The following is a 17,989-nucleotide window of genomic DNA, read 5'->3' on the forward strand; positions in this document are numbered from 1 at the left end:
AGCCTGTCTGGTCTGTTTGTTAGGAGTTTGGTATGTTCTCGCCATGTTCTTGTGGCTTTCCTAATATTTGCATGCAGAAGGTGGATTGGCTGCTCTAAATTGTCCCTAGATAAAGTATAAGTGAATACATGGTTCGACTGGCAACCTGTGCAAGGTGTTTTACTGCCAAGAATTGAAACGAAATAAATGACGAGTTCAGAAGAGTTGTTTAAAAGATCCGATTCATTTGGGAATCGAATTCAGACCTGTGTAGGAACAGACGCAGCAGTTAATAATAAACACGTTGTGAAGACGGATTGTACAACTTTCTCTTCTGCAGGACGGCGGAATTAGTACACAGATTGATATCAGGGGTTTGGAGAAAACCTATATTACAGTGGAAAAGGATTAAATGCATCGATTGGGACTAAATTAGAAGCATGCTGAACCCCTTAGCTGCCAACGGGGAGTCTCTGCATGTTATTACAAACTACGTGGAGGAATATCTGGATCTGGTCGAGTCCCTTCCACTGGATCTGCAGAGATGTGTTTCATTAATGAGGGAAACAGACGGAAAATATCAAGGTTGGGTATTAAAATGCTTTATTTTTTTTGTCTGATTCAAATAGTAAGGAAGAGCAGTTGTGGCTTTGGTTAAAACTATGCAAAATAGAGTTAATAAGGTTCATTTGACGGGTTTTTATATATAAACAGTAGTACATTGAGCTGTAGTTGTACAATATCATTAATAACAATTAAGTTTACACTGTTTACGAAGCACAAACTGCGACTTAAACAGCATACTACCATACTACCATACTACCTAGTATGCTACACAAGAACATACGGAGCAGTGGCGCTTGTATACTTGCATACTATCTAGTAGGGTAGTATTTATTTCTAAATACAGTCTGTAGTAGCTCAACGCCGTGTTTTATTTTATCGAAATTGGCTTTCCTTTATTCGTTATGAAAGTGTGTATTTACTTTAAAACCTAATAACTTAATAAATAAGCCAAATTTTGCGAACACGTTCATATCTCATCCAAGTGCCCGCCTGTTAGTGACGAAGATAAACAAGCTAAGCTAAACAACCGAGCTAAAGTTATCATTTATAGTGTACATTTAAACCTTAGATGACATTGACAACACGTTTACAACTTCTAGTTGCTGTAAATTACTAAAATAAGTCATATTCGTATTTAGATTCATTAATCTCGTAGCCAATTGCCAAATTAGCTCAGCTAGGAAACAAGCCTTCGTAGGAACTACGACAAGGAGTCAAACTCTTAAGAGTCGAATCTGCGATTCAAGAATTGGGAATCGACTCCTTCAAAAGTAGCCATAACTGGGTCGTAAACAGCATACTACCGTACTACCTAGTATGCAACAGTCGAACATACCGAGGAGTGGCGCTTGTATATTTGCATACTATTTAATAGGCTAGTATTTATTTCTAAGCAAACAAACAAGCCAAGGAGTCAAACCCTTATAGTCGGATCTGCGATACAGGAGTTGGGAATCGACTCCTACAAAAGTAGCCATAACTGCGTCTTAAATAGGATACTACCGTACTACCTAGTATGCAACAGTACAACGTACCGAGAAGAGGCGCTTGTATACTTGCATACTATCTAGTAGGGTAGTATTTATTTCTAAATACAGCCTGTAGCAGCTCAACGCTGCGTTTTTATTTATCGAAAGTGGCTTTCCTTTATTCGTTACGAAAGTGTGTATTTACTTTAAAACCTAATAACTTAATAAATAAGACATATTTTGCGAACACGTTCATATCTCATCCAAGTGCCCGCCTGTTAGTGACGAAGAAATGAAGCTAAGCTAAACAACCGAGCTAAAGTTATCATTTATAGCGTAATTTTACACCTTAGATGACATTAACAACACGTTTACACCTTTTGTTTATTTCCCAAAATGTCCTGGTTGCTAGAAATTACTAAAATAAGTCATATTCATTTAATCATCTCGTAGCCAAGTGCCAAAATAGCACTAGTGGGAACTATGACTCGGAGTCAAACTCTTAAGAGTCGAATCTGCGATTCAAGAATTGGGAATCGACTCCTACAAAGGGTCCAATTCTTAAGCTTAAATGTCTTTTATATTTTGATTGCAAGTGTCATCCAGAGAAACTAATGTGTGTATATACATAATTAGAAGCAGTTATGCAAAACTATGTCTAATTACTAATTTTGCAGAGATACTGAAGGAGCTGAACGATGCCTATGAAAAACACAAGCAGGAGTCTGACCCGGTCCAGAGGCGTCGCCTCCTCCACTGCATTCAGCGCTCTCTGATCCAAACCCAAGAGCTGGAAGATGAGAAGCTGCAGATCGCGAGTCAGATGGTGGAGCTGGTGGAGAATCGCACCCGGCAGTTCGAGTGGCAAGTGGAGCTCCTCCAGGCCTGTCAGAGTTCGCCCGAGAGCCCGGTGTCCGTGTGCAGCACGGCTTCTCCCGCCGTTACACCGGGGAGCCTGACCCCGCTGTCCACTCCGCTGCTAGCGCTGGGCAAAGCGAGCGCAGACAGAAAGCGCGAGGAGACGCCAGGGTCGGCGGATAAGTCCGGCGGGAAGCGCTCGCGGAGGCAGAAGAGTGGCTCGGAGAACAGAGACAACTCCAACTACAGCACCGAGCAGCTCGAGGACACGAGCGCCGGGACGCCGAGGGAGAAGAAGGCCAGGACGTCGTCGACGTCGTCGAAGAAAAAGAAAAAGGGGTCGAAAACCAAACAGGAGCTCGACGAGTCTCCGGTCGAGCCGGCCATCGATCCGGACGAGCCGACTTACTGTCTCTGCGAGCAGATCTCGTATGGGGAAATGATATGCTGTGATAACGATAGATGCCCTATCGAGTGGTTTCACTTCTCCTGTGTGGGTCTGAACCATAAGCCCAAGGGAAGGTGGTACTGTCCCAAGTGCAGAGGAGAGAACGAGAAAACCATGGACAAAACCCTAGAGAGGTCGAAAAAGGAGCGGGGCTACAGTAGGTAGCCTCCGACCGAGGGTCTTATGTGCTGTAGTAATACGGTGGATTAACACTGTACAGCTCATTTACTGTCCAATGGAGCAGAAGTAAATGTGAGCGATAATGCTAGTCCTCTTTTTTTCTTTGTTTTATCCTATTTCTGCATCTAATTTGCAATGACTTCACTGCTGCAGACCCCAACCCTGACCGAGGAGGGGTATACTGACACATAAGCAGTAGCCGGCCGCTTCTTTTCACCTGTACGAGGTGCGTTCACACAGGGATCACGCAGTGATGTCCATTATTCACCGTCTCTCAACCAGCCAGAAGAGGCCGCAATTGCAGCAATCGTGAGGAATCTGTTCCCCTCCCTTCTTCAGACATAGCCAGTAGGATTAATCGTAGAATGTTCTGTGAACGTATTTAAAACTGATCTGTACAAATATTTGACAATGTTGAGTTGAAATCTTGTATGAATAAAATCTCCACCCTGTAATCTTGCCTCTTCTTGTTGAATCTCACACACACACACACACACACATACAGCACATACACCGATCAGCCATAACATTAAAACCACCTCCTTGTTTCTACACTCACTGTCCATTTTATCAGCTCCACTCACCATATAGAAGCACTTTGTAGTTCTACAATTACTGACTGTAGTCCATCTGTTCTTAAATGGTCAGGACCCCCACAGAGCAGGTATTATTTAGGTGCTGGATGATTCTCAGCACTGCAGTGACACTGACATGATGGTGGTGTGTTAGTGTGTGTTGTGCTGGTATGAGTGGATCAGACTCATGTCACTGCTGGATTGAGAATAGTCCACCAACCAAAAACATCCAGCCAACAGCGCCCCGTGTGCAGCGTCCTGTGACCGCCGATGAAAGTCTAGAAGACGAGCGACTCAAACAGCAGCAATAGATGAGCGATCGTCTCTGACTTTACATCTACAAGGTGGACCGACTAGGTAGGAGTGTCTAATAGAGTGGACAGCGAGTGGACACGGTGTTTAAAAACTCCAGCAGCGCTGCTGTGTCTGATCCACTCACACCGGCAAAACACACACTAACACACCACCACCATGTCAGTGTCATTGCTCTGTGGGGGTCCCGTGGCTACAAGCTCAACCCAAAACATTGTTTGCTGACGGCATTAAAAAGTCGGAACGACGCTGGAACAACGCATCAGAAGGCGACTGTGTAGTAAAGTCACGTCATTTGTTTTTGAAATTTTGAATAAATAGAGTTTAAAAAGTGATAAAGTTTTGAAGAACCCTCTTATGTATGTATGTATATATAATTATCAATACATTCTGTACAGTCAGTTTGAGAGAATCGGCACTAACAGGCTGAATGATGTTTATCTTTACTTACGGCAACTCGTTCATTCACATCCTCATACGGACACGGAGAAGGTTCGTGTGTTTGATACAGTAAAATAAAATAAACACTTGGCATGAAGAACAGGACAGAATCAGACTAAGCTGTGATTGATTAGAGATTACTCACCTGTCCACACCATGTCAGTGCTCACATGACCTTAATGAGCCAATGATTGGTGCGTTGATGCTTAAAAAAGCCAATTTTATTCCCTTTATTTACATTTTTGCATTTAGAGGACGCTTTTATCCAAAGCGATTATAACTTATTTCTATTCTATGGGTTTTAGGTTTAGTTGTTAGCCCATGTGTGCAAGTTTAAACCTCTCCTCTCGTGCATTAATATTTTTATACTTTTATAACAAACATTTAGGGCTGAAGTGAACCCGGATCATTACATTTAGTACTTGAACAATGGTGCTCGCTGCAGTCAAAACAAGGAAGCCGCCGTGTGCAGAATAGCTGCTTTGAAGCTTCTAAACCACACGTAGAGCAAAATGTTCTGCTACCAGGTTTATACTCTTAACAGGAAAACCACACGACACAGTACTGAGGGTACCTGCTTTTTATTTCCATTATTTACAAGTGCTGGAAAATGACTGATAACCAGTGCAAAAAATCTGTACATATACAGTACATTCTGTTGTGTTTCTTATATACAGGATTACCGGCTTCTGCTACGAGCTCAGGCGTTCATGCACGTTATAGCGTACGACACGAAAACGGCGTTTACTGAGATACTGAGTGAAGTGAGAAGGGAAACGTCTGAAAACACCTAGCAGGAAATTTTAATGCAGAATAGAGAAAGCTAGGTGCTCAATTTCACCTGATCATGAGAAATAAGAACCAAAAATGTAAATCAGCCAAGAAATGAATGCTGGCCAAACTTACGTTCTGTAACTAACAAGTAATAGAAGCTTATAGCCATGAGTAGCTGTCGTAGATTTGTTAACAATAATAATGACTGCATATGAATCTATCCTGGTATCGTGTGTAGATGATGTTTTGAAGCTGATTTGAAGTTGGAACTTAATAGTTTGGGTTGTATTTTACAGCATTTTATCAGTTATAAATCACATATCACTATAAAAAGTCACGAACGATTTAATTTGCAGGTTCTACCTTAATACAGGTTTGATTTTGTTCATGTTTTCAGGTGTCGTGCCATCACTTATATAAACATTTTTAAGCTGAAATGTCGTTTATACTTTGATGACATAATAACAAATGAATAAATGTGTATGTACATAATCAGAAGAAGTTATCCGAGTATGAGTCTGAGGTTCTACACAGTCTAATCACTCATTTTTGATATTTGATATTCAGTCCCAGTATTTTTCGTTTCACGTTTGTGCCTCATTTTTCTCTCACGTACGTTTAGAGGCAGAATTTCCACATTTTTTTATCATTCTGTTGTAAAAATGTGACGGGGCGCCCGGGTGGAGCGGCGGGATATTCCGCCAGCACACCAGCGCCGAGATTCTGAACTCCTCGGCGTTGCCACCGGTCGGCTGGGCGGAACGCAGGGCGATAAGAGGAGGGCTGTACACGTGTCGGAAGAGGACGTGCTCTCCTCGGATGCAATGGTTGCAATTATGCACCAGTCTAAATGACAATATCTAGAAATAAAACAAAAGAAACTCCTGCATAAGTTTGTAATAGTTAATGTATACAGAGATTAATTTGATATTTACTATAAGTCACGTTTAAACATCATACTACACACTGCTCCCGTAATTCACTTAAATAACATTTAATATAGTGTGTTTACATTTTTGGCCCCCCTCTCTCTCTAAATATATATATCTATACATCTATAGATCATATAAAATGTTAAACTTGTGTGATTTTCCCTAATATAAATCGTTTTAAAGCGAGTCAGTTCAGTGCAGAATTAAATCAGGCAGCAAACACATCTTGGCTGATGTACGGGCACTTTCGCGAACTATTTCAGTACAGATCCAGAGAACCGATCGTCCCACATCCGAAACTAAGCAGACGGAACCGTGCACCACACGTGGAATACCATATCTCCGATTCCTGTACGTGCTCCACCCGGCAGCTCTGCTACACGAACTGAAAAACATGGACTGGTGTGCGACGTGCTAAAGCCAGGCAGGTTTGTAACTGAACGTTTTAAGTCGGCCGTGCGTTAATAACGAATGCTGTCGAACACAAAAGTGCATTAAAAAAAAAAAAACTTTAAAACAAACGTAGGAGTAAATATTCTTCCACAGACAGCCACGAAGGAGTGAGGGGGGGGAAAAAAACACATCAGGTCCGAGTGCGTGGTCAACTGTCTCTCCAGCTCTGCTCGACGATGGCCGACACCCGTTTCTCGTATTCGCGCTTGTTTTCCTGGTACAGCTGAGCCGCTTGGCTGTTCGCCGGGCTGTTGGGATTCGGCTCATCTAGAAGGGACTGTAGGGAAAGGAGGAGGAGTGGTGATGAGATAAACATCAAATAGACATCATAACTCTTCTACAGTATATCGCAGGGCGTAAATAAAACAGAGGTGTAGGTGGTGCGTAGTATCGGGCATCGCATTGTACTGCGAGACTAAAACATGAATTAGCAGGACTAACACAGTTTTGACCACAGGGTGCATGTTGTACACAGTGCAACCATACAGAAGCACTCTGTAGTTCTACAATTACTGACTGTAGTCCATCTGTTTCTCTTTCACCCTGTTCTTCAATGGTCAGGTATTATTTAGGTGGTGGATCATCCTCTGACACGGTGCTGATGTGTTAGTGTGTTGTGCTGGAGTTTTTAAACACCTCACTGTCACTGCTGGACTGAGAATCGTCCACCAACCGAAAACATCCAGCCGACAGCGCCCCGTGGGCGGCGTCCTGTGACCACCGATGAAGGTCTAGAAGACGACCGACTCAAACAGCAGCAATAGATGAGCGATCGTCTCTGACTTTACATCTACAAGGTGGACCGACTAGGTAGGAGTGTCTAATAGAGTGGACAGTGAGTGGACGCGGTGTTTAAAAACTCCAGCAGCGCTGCTGTGTCTGATCCACTCATACCAGCACAACACGCACTAACACACCACCACCATGTCAGTGTCACTGCAGTGCTGAGAATCATCCACCACCTAAATAATACCTGCTCTGTGGGGGTCCTGACCATCGAACAAGCCTCCAGATGGACTACAGTCAGTAATTGTAGAACTACAAAGTGCTCCTATATGGTAAGTGGAGCTGATCAAATGGACAGTGGTAGTTTGTTATATATATTTCTCATGAGTGGTTACAGACCTGAATTGATGTCAGTATAGAGGAGACGTCGTACGTCGGACTCCAGCGATTTTGAAGAATATCCAGGCAAATGCTGCCGTCTGCGTATACTATCGTATACAGACAGGGAGAGCACTTAAAACCAGTTACACTTACACAAATCAACAAGTACACACTATTATATATCATTTATACGTATAACGACTACATACAAGTAAGATACTTTAAATATTTTGATGTCTTGATGCAGCGGTGGACTGTGTTAAATGACAATGGTTTTCTGAAGTAGTTCCCAGCCCAAGTGACTAGATAATCGCAGCAGTTTCTCACACAGTGCTCAAATGGGTCGAAAGATATTCAACATGGGTTTCTGGCCTTGCCCTATACGGATTACGATGTCCCCGGCTTCCCTGGATCTTTTCACAATATAATGTACAGTAGATGGAACATACGAAAGCAAAGCTAGTGGTGATTTGACATTATTATGTTTGAATCCCTGATCAAATTCATTTGAACCTCCTACTCATTGTTTTTCGGCCCGTGGACAAACAGCTGGAGTAATTTTTAGCTGAATTTTATCGTCCTGTGAGAGTAATGCACTTGATTTTTGTACAGTTAGACACAGAACAGGCGCTTGAGTGGCGCAGCGGTCAATTACGTTAGCCCACCACCTGGGTGTGAATCTTAGACGTGCTATTGGCCAGCCGAGCATCTACACATTTACATTTTCGGCATTTAGCGGACGCTTTTATCCAAAGCGACTTAGGCAAGGCAAGTTTATTTGTATAGCACCTTTCATACACAGTGGAAATTCAAAGTGCTTTACATAAGGAAAAAAAATAATTGAAAGCATTAAAACATTCCTGAGATCTAAAACCTCAGAAAGACTTCTAGCAAACATTTACTTACAATTAAGAACATGAAATTCAAACAAGAGATAAAAAAAAATTAAGAACATGAAAACTAAAAGAAAATATAGTAAAATATACCCTACAATTTAGAAGAGCATGAAAAACTAAAAGAAATATGGTAAAATGAGGGTAATAGCAAAAATTTTGAGCTCAATCATAGGCACAAGAAAAAAGAAAAGTTTTTAACCTGGATTTAAAGATTTCTACATTTAAGGTACATCTAATATCTCCTGGCAGTCTGTTCCAGTTATATGCAGCCCAACAGCTAACTTACAGTATACAGTCTAAGCAATTGAGGGTTAAGAGCCCAACAGTGGCAACCAGACAGTGGTGGGGTTTGCACCAGTGACCTTCTGCTTACTAGTCCAGTATCTTAACCTCTAGGCTACAACTGCCCAGCACAGACATGATTGGATATGTCTGGTGGTGGGGACGAAGATCTGTGATGGATTGACGCCTATTCAAGTCATCCTGTCTTGCCCTAGTGTTTCCCAGTGAAACCAGAACCCACCAAGACCCTGACCAGGATCAAGCAGTCGATGACAATGAACAGCAGAAGTAGTTTTTCTTATTATTAACTTAAGACATTAAACGAGTGAGAACAACTGACCGTTCGGATGAAACATCTTCGAGACGAATCGCACAGTCGGAGGCTTGTTCGGATATTCCTCAGTGAACTCCACCGTCAGCTTGAACGTACCTGCGTTACAAACACGCAAAGCACGTTCAGTTTGTGCTGGACAGCATTTTCAGCCTATAAAATGCTGCATGTCAGGATTTATAAGACTTACCATCTTCAAACGGTGTTCCCTCTGGGCTGCGTTTAAAAAACACACACACATTACAAATCTATACGTACAAACACACATCAGAACGTTGAGAAGGGAACACAAATGTCTCTACTGACCCAAAAATTACGGCATTCCAGACCATTATGTTGTTTTCGGATGGGGCGCCGCTCACGCCAGCGGGGGGATCCTCCTGGAGCCTAAACAGCCAAATATCATTTATATAACAACTACATACAAAAGAGATATACACCGATCAGCCATAACGTTTCTACACTCACTGTACATGTTATCAGCTCCACTTACCATATAGAAGCACTTTGTAGTTCTACAATTACTGACTGTAGTCCGTCTGTTTCTCTACATGCTTTGTTACCCCCTTTCATGCTGTTCTTCAATGGTCAGGACCCCCACAGGACCACCACAGAGCAGGTATTATTTAGGTGGTGGATCATTCTCAGCACTGCAGTGACACTGACATGGTGGTGGTGTGTTAGTGTGTGTTGTGCTGGTATGAGTGGACCTAGTCGGTCCACCTTGTAGATGTAAAGTCAGAGACGATCGCTCATCTATTGCTGCTGTTTGAGTCGCTCATCTTCTAGACCTTCATCAGTGGTCACAGGACGCTGCCCACGGGGCGCTGTCGGCCGGATGTTTTCGGTTGGTGGACGATTCTCAGTCCAGCAGTGACAGTGAGGTGTTTAAAAACTCCAGCAGCGCTGCTGTGTCTGATCCACTCGTACCAGCACAACACACACTAACACACCACCACCATGTCAGTGTCACTGCAGTGCTGAGAATCATCCACCACCTAAATAATGCCTGCTCTGTGGTGGTCCTGTGGGGGTCCTGACCATTGAAGAACAGGGTGAAAGGGGGCTTAGAAAGCATGCAGAGAAACAGATGGACTACAGTCAGTAATTGTAGAACTACAAAGTGCTCCTATATGGTAAGTGGAGCTGATAAAATGGACAGGTCAGTGTATATAAAGTAAACAAGGGAGTCACTGATTCTGTCAAAAAAAATCTTAAAGATAAATATTACTATTATTAGCAATTTTAGAAAAGTTGGGACAGCATGTGAAATGCAAACACAAAAGCAGTGGTTTGTAAATCCACTCTAAACCTAATCCACACATGCAGACACTTACAAACAGAGGAGAAACGTAAACAACAATAAACGCTCCAAGTGTTACGTTCCAAGGCACGTAGTCAAAGTGTGCTCATGTGAGATAAAGAAACGTCACGAGAAAACACACATGACGTCACTCTAGACGGTGATTGAGTGAATAATCTACACCAGACTCTAGATTAAACATTTACCTATGGTTTTTGGGGTAAATGTTTAATCTTGAGTCTGGTGTAGATTATTATGTTTCATATTCACCAGTCGTATTAATAATAAAACCAATATTTTTTATATCCATACAGTGCATGTTCTGAAACGTATTAAAGCAAGACACTCTCTGCCGTGGAAGACAAAAGATCCTGGATCCCTTATGATTCTGGATATATTAACTGTTATTCATTGGGAATTAGGCTGGACAATTTCAGACAGGTCCTTGGTATCCCGTGAAACTTTACGTATGGATCATGTATCATTCCTTGATAATTTAATTTGGTTAACAAACAAACAAACAAACAAACAAATAAAACATTTAACAGTTTTGAGCCCCAAACGCCAACTGGCCATTTGGATCAAACATCTTTGAGACGATTTAATAGATCCTAGAAACAGAAAGCAATAGATCCCAGTCTATTATGATTATAGGACATATTAAGTGTTAAATGAAGCATTATATTTGTTTAGTACAGCCAAGAGCTTTTTATTTATTACTGTACAATCCTCCAAGTCCTCTACAACACAACAGGTCTCATCTTGTGCTGAAGTTGACGTTGTCTTTGTTTAAAAACATTGAAACAAGTATTAAAATAATAATAATATTAAGTGTCAAAAATCATAGATACTTTAAGCAGTGATATTAATTCATTTTAATTTAAATAATCCGAATATAAGGGTAAAATTAAATAGATGAAACTATAAGGTAAACAGAGAAGTGTAGGAATATCTTGACCTATACGGTTTTTTATTCATATTTATTTTCAATAGTGTAATTTTACGCTTTTAAAGTGCACATTAGTCTATTTAAAAATATGTACTAATATGGTAAAAATATAAAGCTATAAATTTAAAGAAGTGTCTCAATATTTATTCTAGCTTGTTGTTGACTTGTTTTTTTACTAACTTCCTAAGCTAACCAAATGAGCCGAGCTACAATGTTCTGCTAAAATAATTTACATTTAATTGATCAGATTTTGTTAGACATGATCAGTATATATAAAAAATATAATTTAATAATTAACACTGTACATTTTCTGCTTCTGTACGACAAATCACTCGAGCTACCCGAAATAGCCGGTGTTCTGTCGATTTGTCCTACCCTATCGAAACTTCCTACCGTAGCGCAGATTTATAGATCTATCTGTCGATTTGTCCTACCCTATCGAAATGTATTCCTGTAGTAAATATTTAAGTTTTATCGATCTGTTCTTATTAAAATTATGTCTATCATATTATAAATTATAGGTATCTTATTATAACTAGTGGTAGCACATCTCGATAGGTATGTATCTTATTATAAACAATAGGTAGGACATCTCGATAGGTATGTATCTTATTATAAACAATAGGTAGGACATCTCGATAGGTATGTATCTTATTATAAACTATAGGTAGCACATCTCGATAGCTCTATATCTTATTATAAACTATAGGTAGCACATCTCGATAGGTATGTATCTTATTATAAACAATAGGTAGGACATCTCGATAGGTATGTATCTTATTATAAACAATAGGTAGCACATCTCGATAGGTATGTATCTTATTATAAACTATAGGTAGCACATCTCGATAGGTCTATATCTTATTATAAACAATAGGTAGGACATCTCGATAGCTCTATATCTTATTATAAACAATAGGTAGGACATCTCGATAGGTATGTATCTTATTATAAACAATAGGTAGGACATCTCGATAGGTATGTATCTTATTATAAACAATAGGTAGCACATCTCGATAGGTATGTATCTTATTATAAACAATAGGTAGCACATCTCGATAGGTATGTATCTTATTATAAACAATAGGTAGGACATCTCGATAGCTCTATATCTTATTATAAACAATAGGTAGGACATCTCGATAGGTATGTATCTTATTATAAACAATAGGTAGGACATCTCGATAGGTATGTATCTTATTATAAACAATAGGTAGCACATCTCGATAGGTATGTATCTTATTATAAACAATAGGTAGGACATCTCGATAGGTATGTATCTTATTATAAACAATAGGTAGCACATCTCGATAGGTATGTATCTTATTATAAACTATAGGTAGCACATCTCGATAGGTCTATATCTTATTATAAACAATAGGTAGGACATCTCGATAGGTATGTATCTTATTATAAACAATAGGTAGGACATCTCGATAGGTATGTATCTTATTATAAACAATAGGTAGGACATCTCGATAGGTATGTATCTTATTATAAACAATAGGTAGGACATCTCGATAGCTCTATATCTTATTATAAACAATAGGTAGGACATCTCGATAGGTATGTATCTTATTATAAACTATAGGTAGCACATCTCGATAGGTATGTATATTATTATAAACAATAGACAGCGCATCTCGATAGATCTATGTCTTATTATAAATAGTGTTAGCACATCTCGATGGGCTTATATTTTATTACAAATGATAGGTAGCACACTTGATTTATTGACCTGTCTCTCAGACATTTATCTTAATTTTTAATTTATTTATTAGGATTTTAACATCATGGTTACATTCATGACAGGGCAGGTAGTTACTCATTACACAAGATTTATTAGTTCACACATTTAATATCAAACACAGTCAGAGACAGTTTTGTATCTTCAATTTACCTCACTTGCATGTCTTTGGACTGTGGGAGAAAACTAGAGCACCCGGAAAAAAAACCCCACATACACATGGGGAGAACATGCAAACTTCTCACAGAAAGAATCCACCTGTAAATGGAGCCCAGGACCTTCTTGCTGTGAATCAACAAAGCTACCCACTGAGCCACTATACAGCCCATACATCTCAAATAATTGTGTAATTTTTAAACTAGTTTATTAACAACAACACATCCTGAGTCTCTGGTGGATGTGTCTACATTTTTTACATATGTATTTTGGGTGTGATTTGTTATATTCTGCACATTAAAATGTACCCATCTACTGTCACACTGCACCTGAGTAAAACAGGTAACAATGCTGTACAAATCAGTAAATAATGTTCACAATAACTTTTTAATAATAAAGGTAAAATTAGATAAAATATATCTGTATATCTGTATAATATAGCTGCTCTAAATATCTATCATTTCAATCATGCTCTTGTCAGCTCTGTCTTGCAGCATGGAGCAACTTATGCAGTAATCCTCTGCATTGTCTTAAATCACCACTCAGCCCTGCTGTCATGAAGTTCACTTGGCTTTATAATTCCTATTAATTAATGGAGACAGTGGCAAAATCTGGTTTAGCAAAATTCTAACTAGTTTAAAATATTCAATAACAATATTACCTCCAGCTATTTATACATGCATATGAACTTGAGTTCATCCTGAAAAACTTATCATGTATAAGCACTCTGTAGTTCTAAAATTACTGACTGTAGTTCATCTGTTTCTCTACATACTTTTTAACCTGCTTTCACCCTGTTCTTCAGTGGTCAGACCCCCTACAGGACCACTACAGAGCAGGTATTATTTAGGTGGTGGATCATTCTCAGCACTGCAGTGACACTGACATGGTGTTAGTGTGTGTTGTGCTGGTATGAATGGATCAGACACAGCAGTGCTGAGTTTTTAAACACCTCACTGCTGGACTGAGATTGGTCCACCAACCAAAAATATCCAGCCTACAGCACCCTGTGGGCAGTGTCCTGTGACCACTGATGAAGGTCTAGAAGATGACCGACTCAAACAGCAGCAATAGATGAGCGATCGTCTCTGACTTTACATCTACAAGGTGGACCAACTAGGTAGGAGTGTCTAATAGAGTGGACAGTGAGTGGACACTGTATTTTAAAACTCCAGCAGCACTGCTGTTTCTGATCCACTCACACCACCACCATGTCAGTGTCACTGCAGTGCTGAGAATGATCCACCACCTAAATAATACCTGCTCTGTGGGGGTTCTGACCATTGACGAACAGCATGAAGGGAGCTAACAAAGCATGCAGAGAAACAGATGGACTACAGTCAGTAATTGTAGAACTACAAGCGAGTTCTTTTGGCTATGTAGTGTGTATATGTAGTGTTGGCTATGTAGTGAGTATTATATGTATATACAGTATGTATATATATATATATATATATATATATATATGTGTATGTGTGTATGATGTATGTATGATGTATGTACATTTTGATTTTGTAGTAAATAATATTCTAACCCGAAGAACATCTTAATCTCAAATAATTAGAACTAAACTGACAGGGGAGCAGCAAAAAATAGTTGTACATATACAAATAACTGAGTACATAAAAAACGTAATAAATGCTCAACATATTCATTCAGTAATTCACTTTAAACTCAACTTTAACTTCAAACAACCGTTACTGTACATATTGAACTGCTAATAAAGCACAAAACTGAAAAATAACCTAATACATTTTGTGTTGTCATAATGTTAAGGTCGCAGATGGTTATTTAAAAATGATTGGCTTTTCTAGATGTATGAAAAACGCATCTAAAATTACCAAAGGCATGTATAAACGTGGTTAAATACAACGTTAACACAGCATTATTAAGATACACAGTTATTTAACTGTAATCAATCAAGTACAGCTCATTTAAGCACTTTGAATATTTTTATATAGCTTTTTTTTTTTAAAGTCACATAATAACAGCATTACATATACATACACTTAAACTTTAAACTTTTTAAAGAATTAAAACGAAACCATACGTTACTAACCGCTAGAACAAATAAATTAGGCAAAGGTAGCACAGAATTATAGGCGTTCCCCGCAACGAGTCAAAACCGATGTGCGCATGCTCAGTAGGACAAATCGATGGGTAGGATAAATCGACAGAACACCGGTTCCTGTATCTAACCAAATAGTAAGTCGCGTTTTCTTTCATATCCGTATTCTGACAAGCGTGCCATCTGTATTTTGATTGGCTGTTGCCTCATAGATACAGCTGCTCAATGGCGGAATGTTCATGAATGGCGTTAAAATCAACCAATCAGCAAACAGAAGGCGGGCTTTGTACGAAAACGGGTGCGAAAACGCCTAAAAAGGCAGTTCGCGTATTTCTCTAAACTTACCGTTTAAAATCTCTCATCAGTCGTCTTCTAGCAGGAGTTGACATTCTTATCCGATCAGGGTTCGAAAATTAGGACGGTAATGTGGCGAAACTGGGGCGATTTAATAAGCTAAAATAAACTACAGCTAAGCTAAAGCTAGCGACTACTTAACAGAGCGTCCTGCTGTTCTCCTTTTCGTTACACGCTCTGGAATGAACCATACTGAGCACGCAGGGGTGTGACGGTAAATTTGAATTGAAAATAATACTAAACATTTCCAATCTTTACGCTAACGAATTAATAGATTCACACTGTACACGTACAAATGCATTAGGAATAAATGTAAATGTTGTACAAATGTGGAAAAAGTGTTAGGTGTGAAACATTTATAAATTATCCCCTATAAAAATCGCTTTGGTACAGTCTGTATTGGATGGGCAGTAATGAGGTGTTAGTTGGTAATGCGGAACTGTGGAGGCTGAAAGGTCGATGTACTCTCATAGATTACATCAATACCACCACTAATTCATTAATACTTCTATTTTTGGTGTCTCCTCGTTGTAATACATCATTTAACCCCATGAATGTGATAATAAACTGGTTAGTTAACCCAACACGGCATGTTAAAATAAAGAAACACTAGAATATGTTTGTTTATTAGGATTTTAACGTCATGTTTTACACTTTGGTTACATTCATGACAGGAACGGTAGTTACTCATTACACAAGGTTCATCAGTTCACAAGGTTATATCAAACACAGTCATGGACAATTTAGTGTCTCCAATTTACCTAATTTGCACGTCTTTGGACTGTGGGAGGAAACCGGAGCACCCGGAGGAAACCCGTGCAGACACGGTGAGAACATGCAAACTCCACACAGACAGGCCCCAGACCGCCCCGCCCGGGGATCAAACCCAGGACCTTCTTGCTGTGAGGCGACAGTGCTACCCACTTATCCACCGTGCCGGTATTCAGGCTTAAGAAACACCTCAAATTTACGGTGTTGACAGAAACCAGAGGCATTATATGAAAAGGAAGTTTGACTCTAGAGTTAATGTTTATTTATTAGGATTTTAACGTCATTTTACACACTTTGGTTGCATTCATGATAGAAACGGTAGTTACTCGTTACACAAGATTCATCAGTTCCAGTTCTCCCCGTGTCTGCGTGGGTTTCCTCCCACAGTCCAAATACATGCAAGTGAGGTAAATTGGAGATACTAAATTGTCCATGACTGTGTTTGATATAACCTTGTGTAAACGAATAAACCTCGTGTAATGAGTAACTACCGTTCCTGTCATGAATGTAACCAAAGTGTAAAAACATGACGTTAACATCCTAATAAATAAATCATCAGTTCAAAAGTTTAATATCATACACAGTCATGGACAATTTAGTATCTCGAGTTCATCTCACTTGAACGTCGTTGGACTGTGAGAGGAAACTCACGCAGACACGGGGAGAACATGCAAACTCCACACAGAAAGGACACAGACCGCTCCACCTGGGAATCGAACCCAGGACCTTCTCGCTGTGAGGCAACAGGACTATCCACTGAGCCATGTGCCACCCCTAGAGTTACTTAACAGTTGCATTTACATTTTCAGTATTTAGCAGACGCTTTTATCCAGAGTGACTTACAGTACTGTGACAGTATTTTGTCTAAGCAATTGAGGGTTAAGGGCCTTGCTCAAGGGCCCAAAAGTGGCAACCCGGCAAGTCCAGTACCTTAACCACTAGGCTACAACTGCCCTACACTAGTAGGTTGAGTGCCACCAGCATCAATCAGCTATTAGAGATTTTACTATTATCACTTTAAATGTAATACATAATGTAATGTCCCAAAGCAACACAATGCAACTAAAAGGCTCCCAGAAAGACCAACAGTATGTGAACAATTTGCTGTTATATCAGTTACAATAAATGATAAAAAATTTACTGTCAAACATACAATTCAGCAAATATGAACAGTGATCAATAGTCAGTGTATTGTTTTATATATCATTTGGCACAGATACAAAAATTAGGCAGGTGATACATAAGTGATATTAGCAACTAATTGGTGTAAAGTCCATAATTTTAAAGTTTCCCCATAGACACTCATTTTCAACGGACCCATTTCTACAGGTAACATTTAGCTTGTGTTTTATTACAGTAATTCTTTTAGGCACATAAATAATCAAAATCAAATCAAAAATCTACATTAACCTTTTTCTGTCTTGCGATCAGCCCCACTCACCTAAACCAAAATGTCGCAATCTTTCGGTAAGCATGACCGGCCTATTGGGGGAACTGTACCTACTCGGGTGATAAATCTTTATTGGATGGATGAAGTT

General features: G+C 39.6%; 2 protein-coding genes across 2 annotated transcripts; one reads left to right on the forward strand and one right to left on the reverse strand.

Moving 5' to 3' along the window:
• The first annotated feature begins 256 nt into the window (after nt 1–256).
• LOC134323994 (inhibitor of growth protein 1-like) lies at nt 257–3,455 on the forward strand. The gene is made up of 2 exons (XM_063005628.1): nt 257–564; nt 2,192–3,455. Exons 1-2 carry the CDS (start codon nt 420–422, stop codon nt 2,983–2,985), a joined length of 939 nt encoding a protein of 312 aa, XP_062861698.1. The 5' UTR covers nt 257–419; the 3' UTR covers nt 2,986–3,455.
• Nucleotides 3,456–4,893: 1,438 nt separating this feature from the next.
• Nucleotides 4,894–15,847, reverse strand: LOC134324513 (ubiquitin-conjugating enzyme E2 A-like). The gene is made up of 6 exons (XM_063006382.1): nt 15,672–15,847; nt 9,410–9,490; nt 9,294–9,319; nt 9,113–9,202; nt 7,613–7,701; nt 4,894–6,764 (listed from the first exon to the last, which is right to left on the reverse strand). Exons 1-6 carry the CDS (start codon nt 15,713–15,715, stop codon nt 6,636–6,638), a joined length of 459 nt encoding a protein of 152 aa, XP_062862452.1. The 5' UTR covers nt 15,716–15,847; the 3' UTR covers nt 4,894–6,635.
• Between the last annotated feature and the right edge of the window lie 2,142 nt (nt 15,848–17,989).

Source organism: Trichomycterus rosablanca, chromosome 12 (genome assembly GCF_030014385.1).
Source record: "Trichomycterus rosablanca isolate fTriRos1 chromosome 12, fTriRos1.hap1, whole genome shotgun sequence".
Lineage (NCBI taxonomy): Eukaryota > Metazoa > Chordata > Actinopteri > Siluriformes > Trichomycteridae > Trichomycterus > Trichomycterus rosablanca.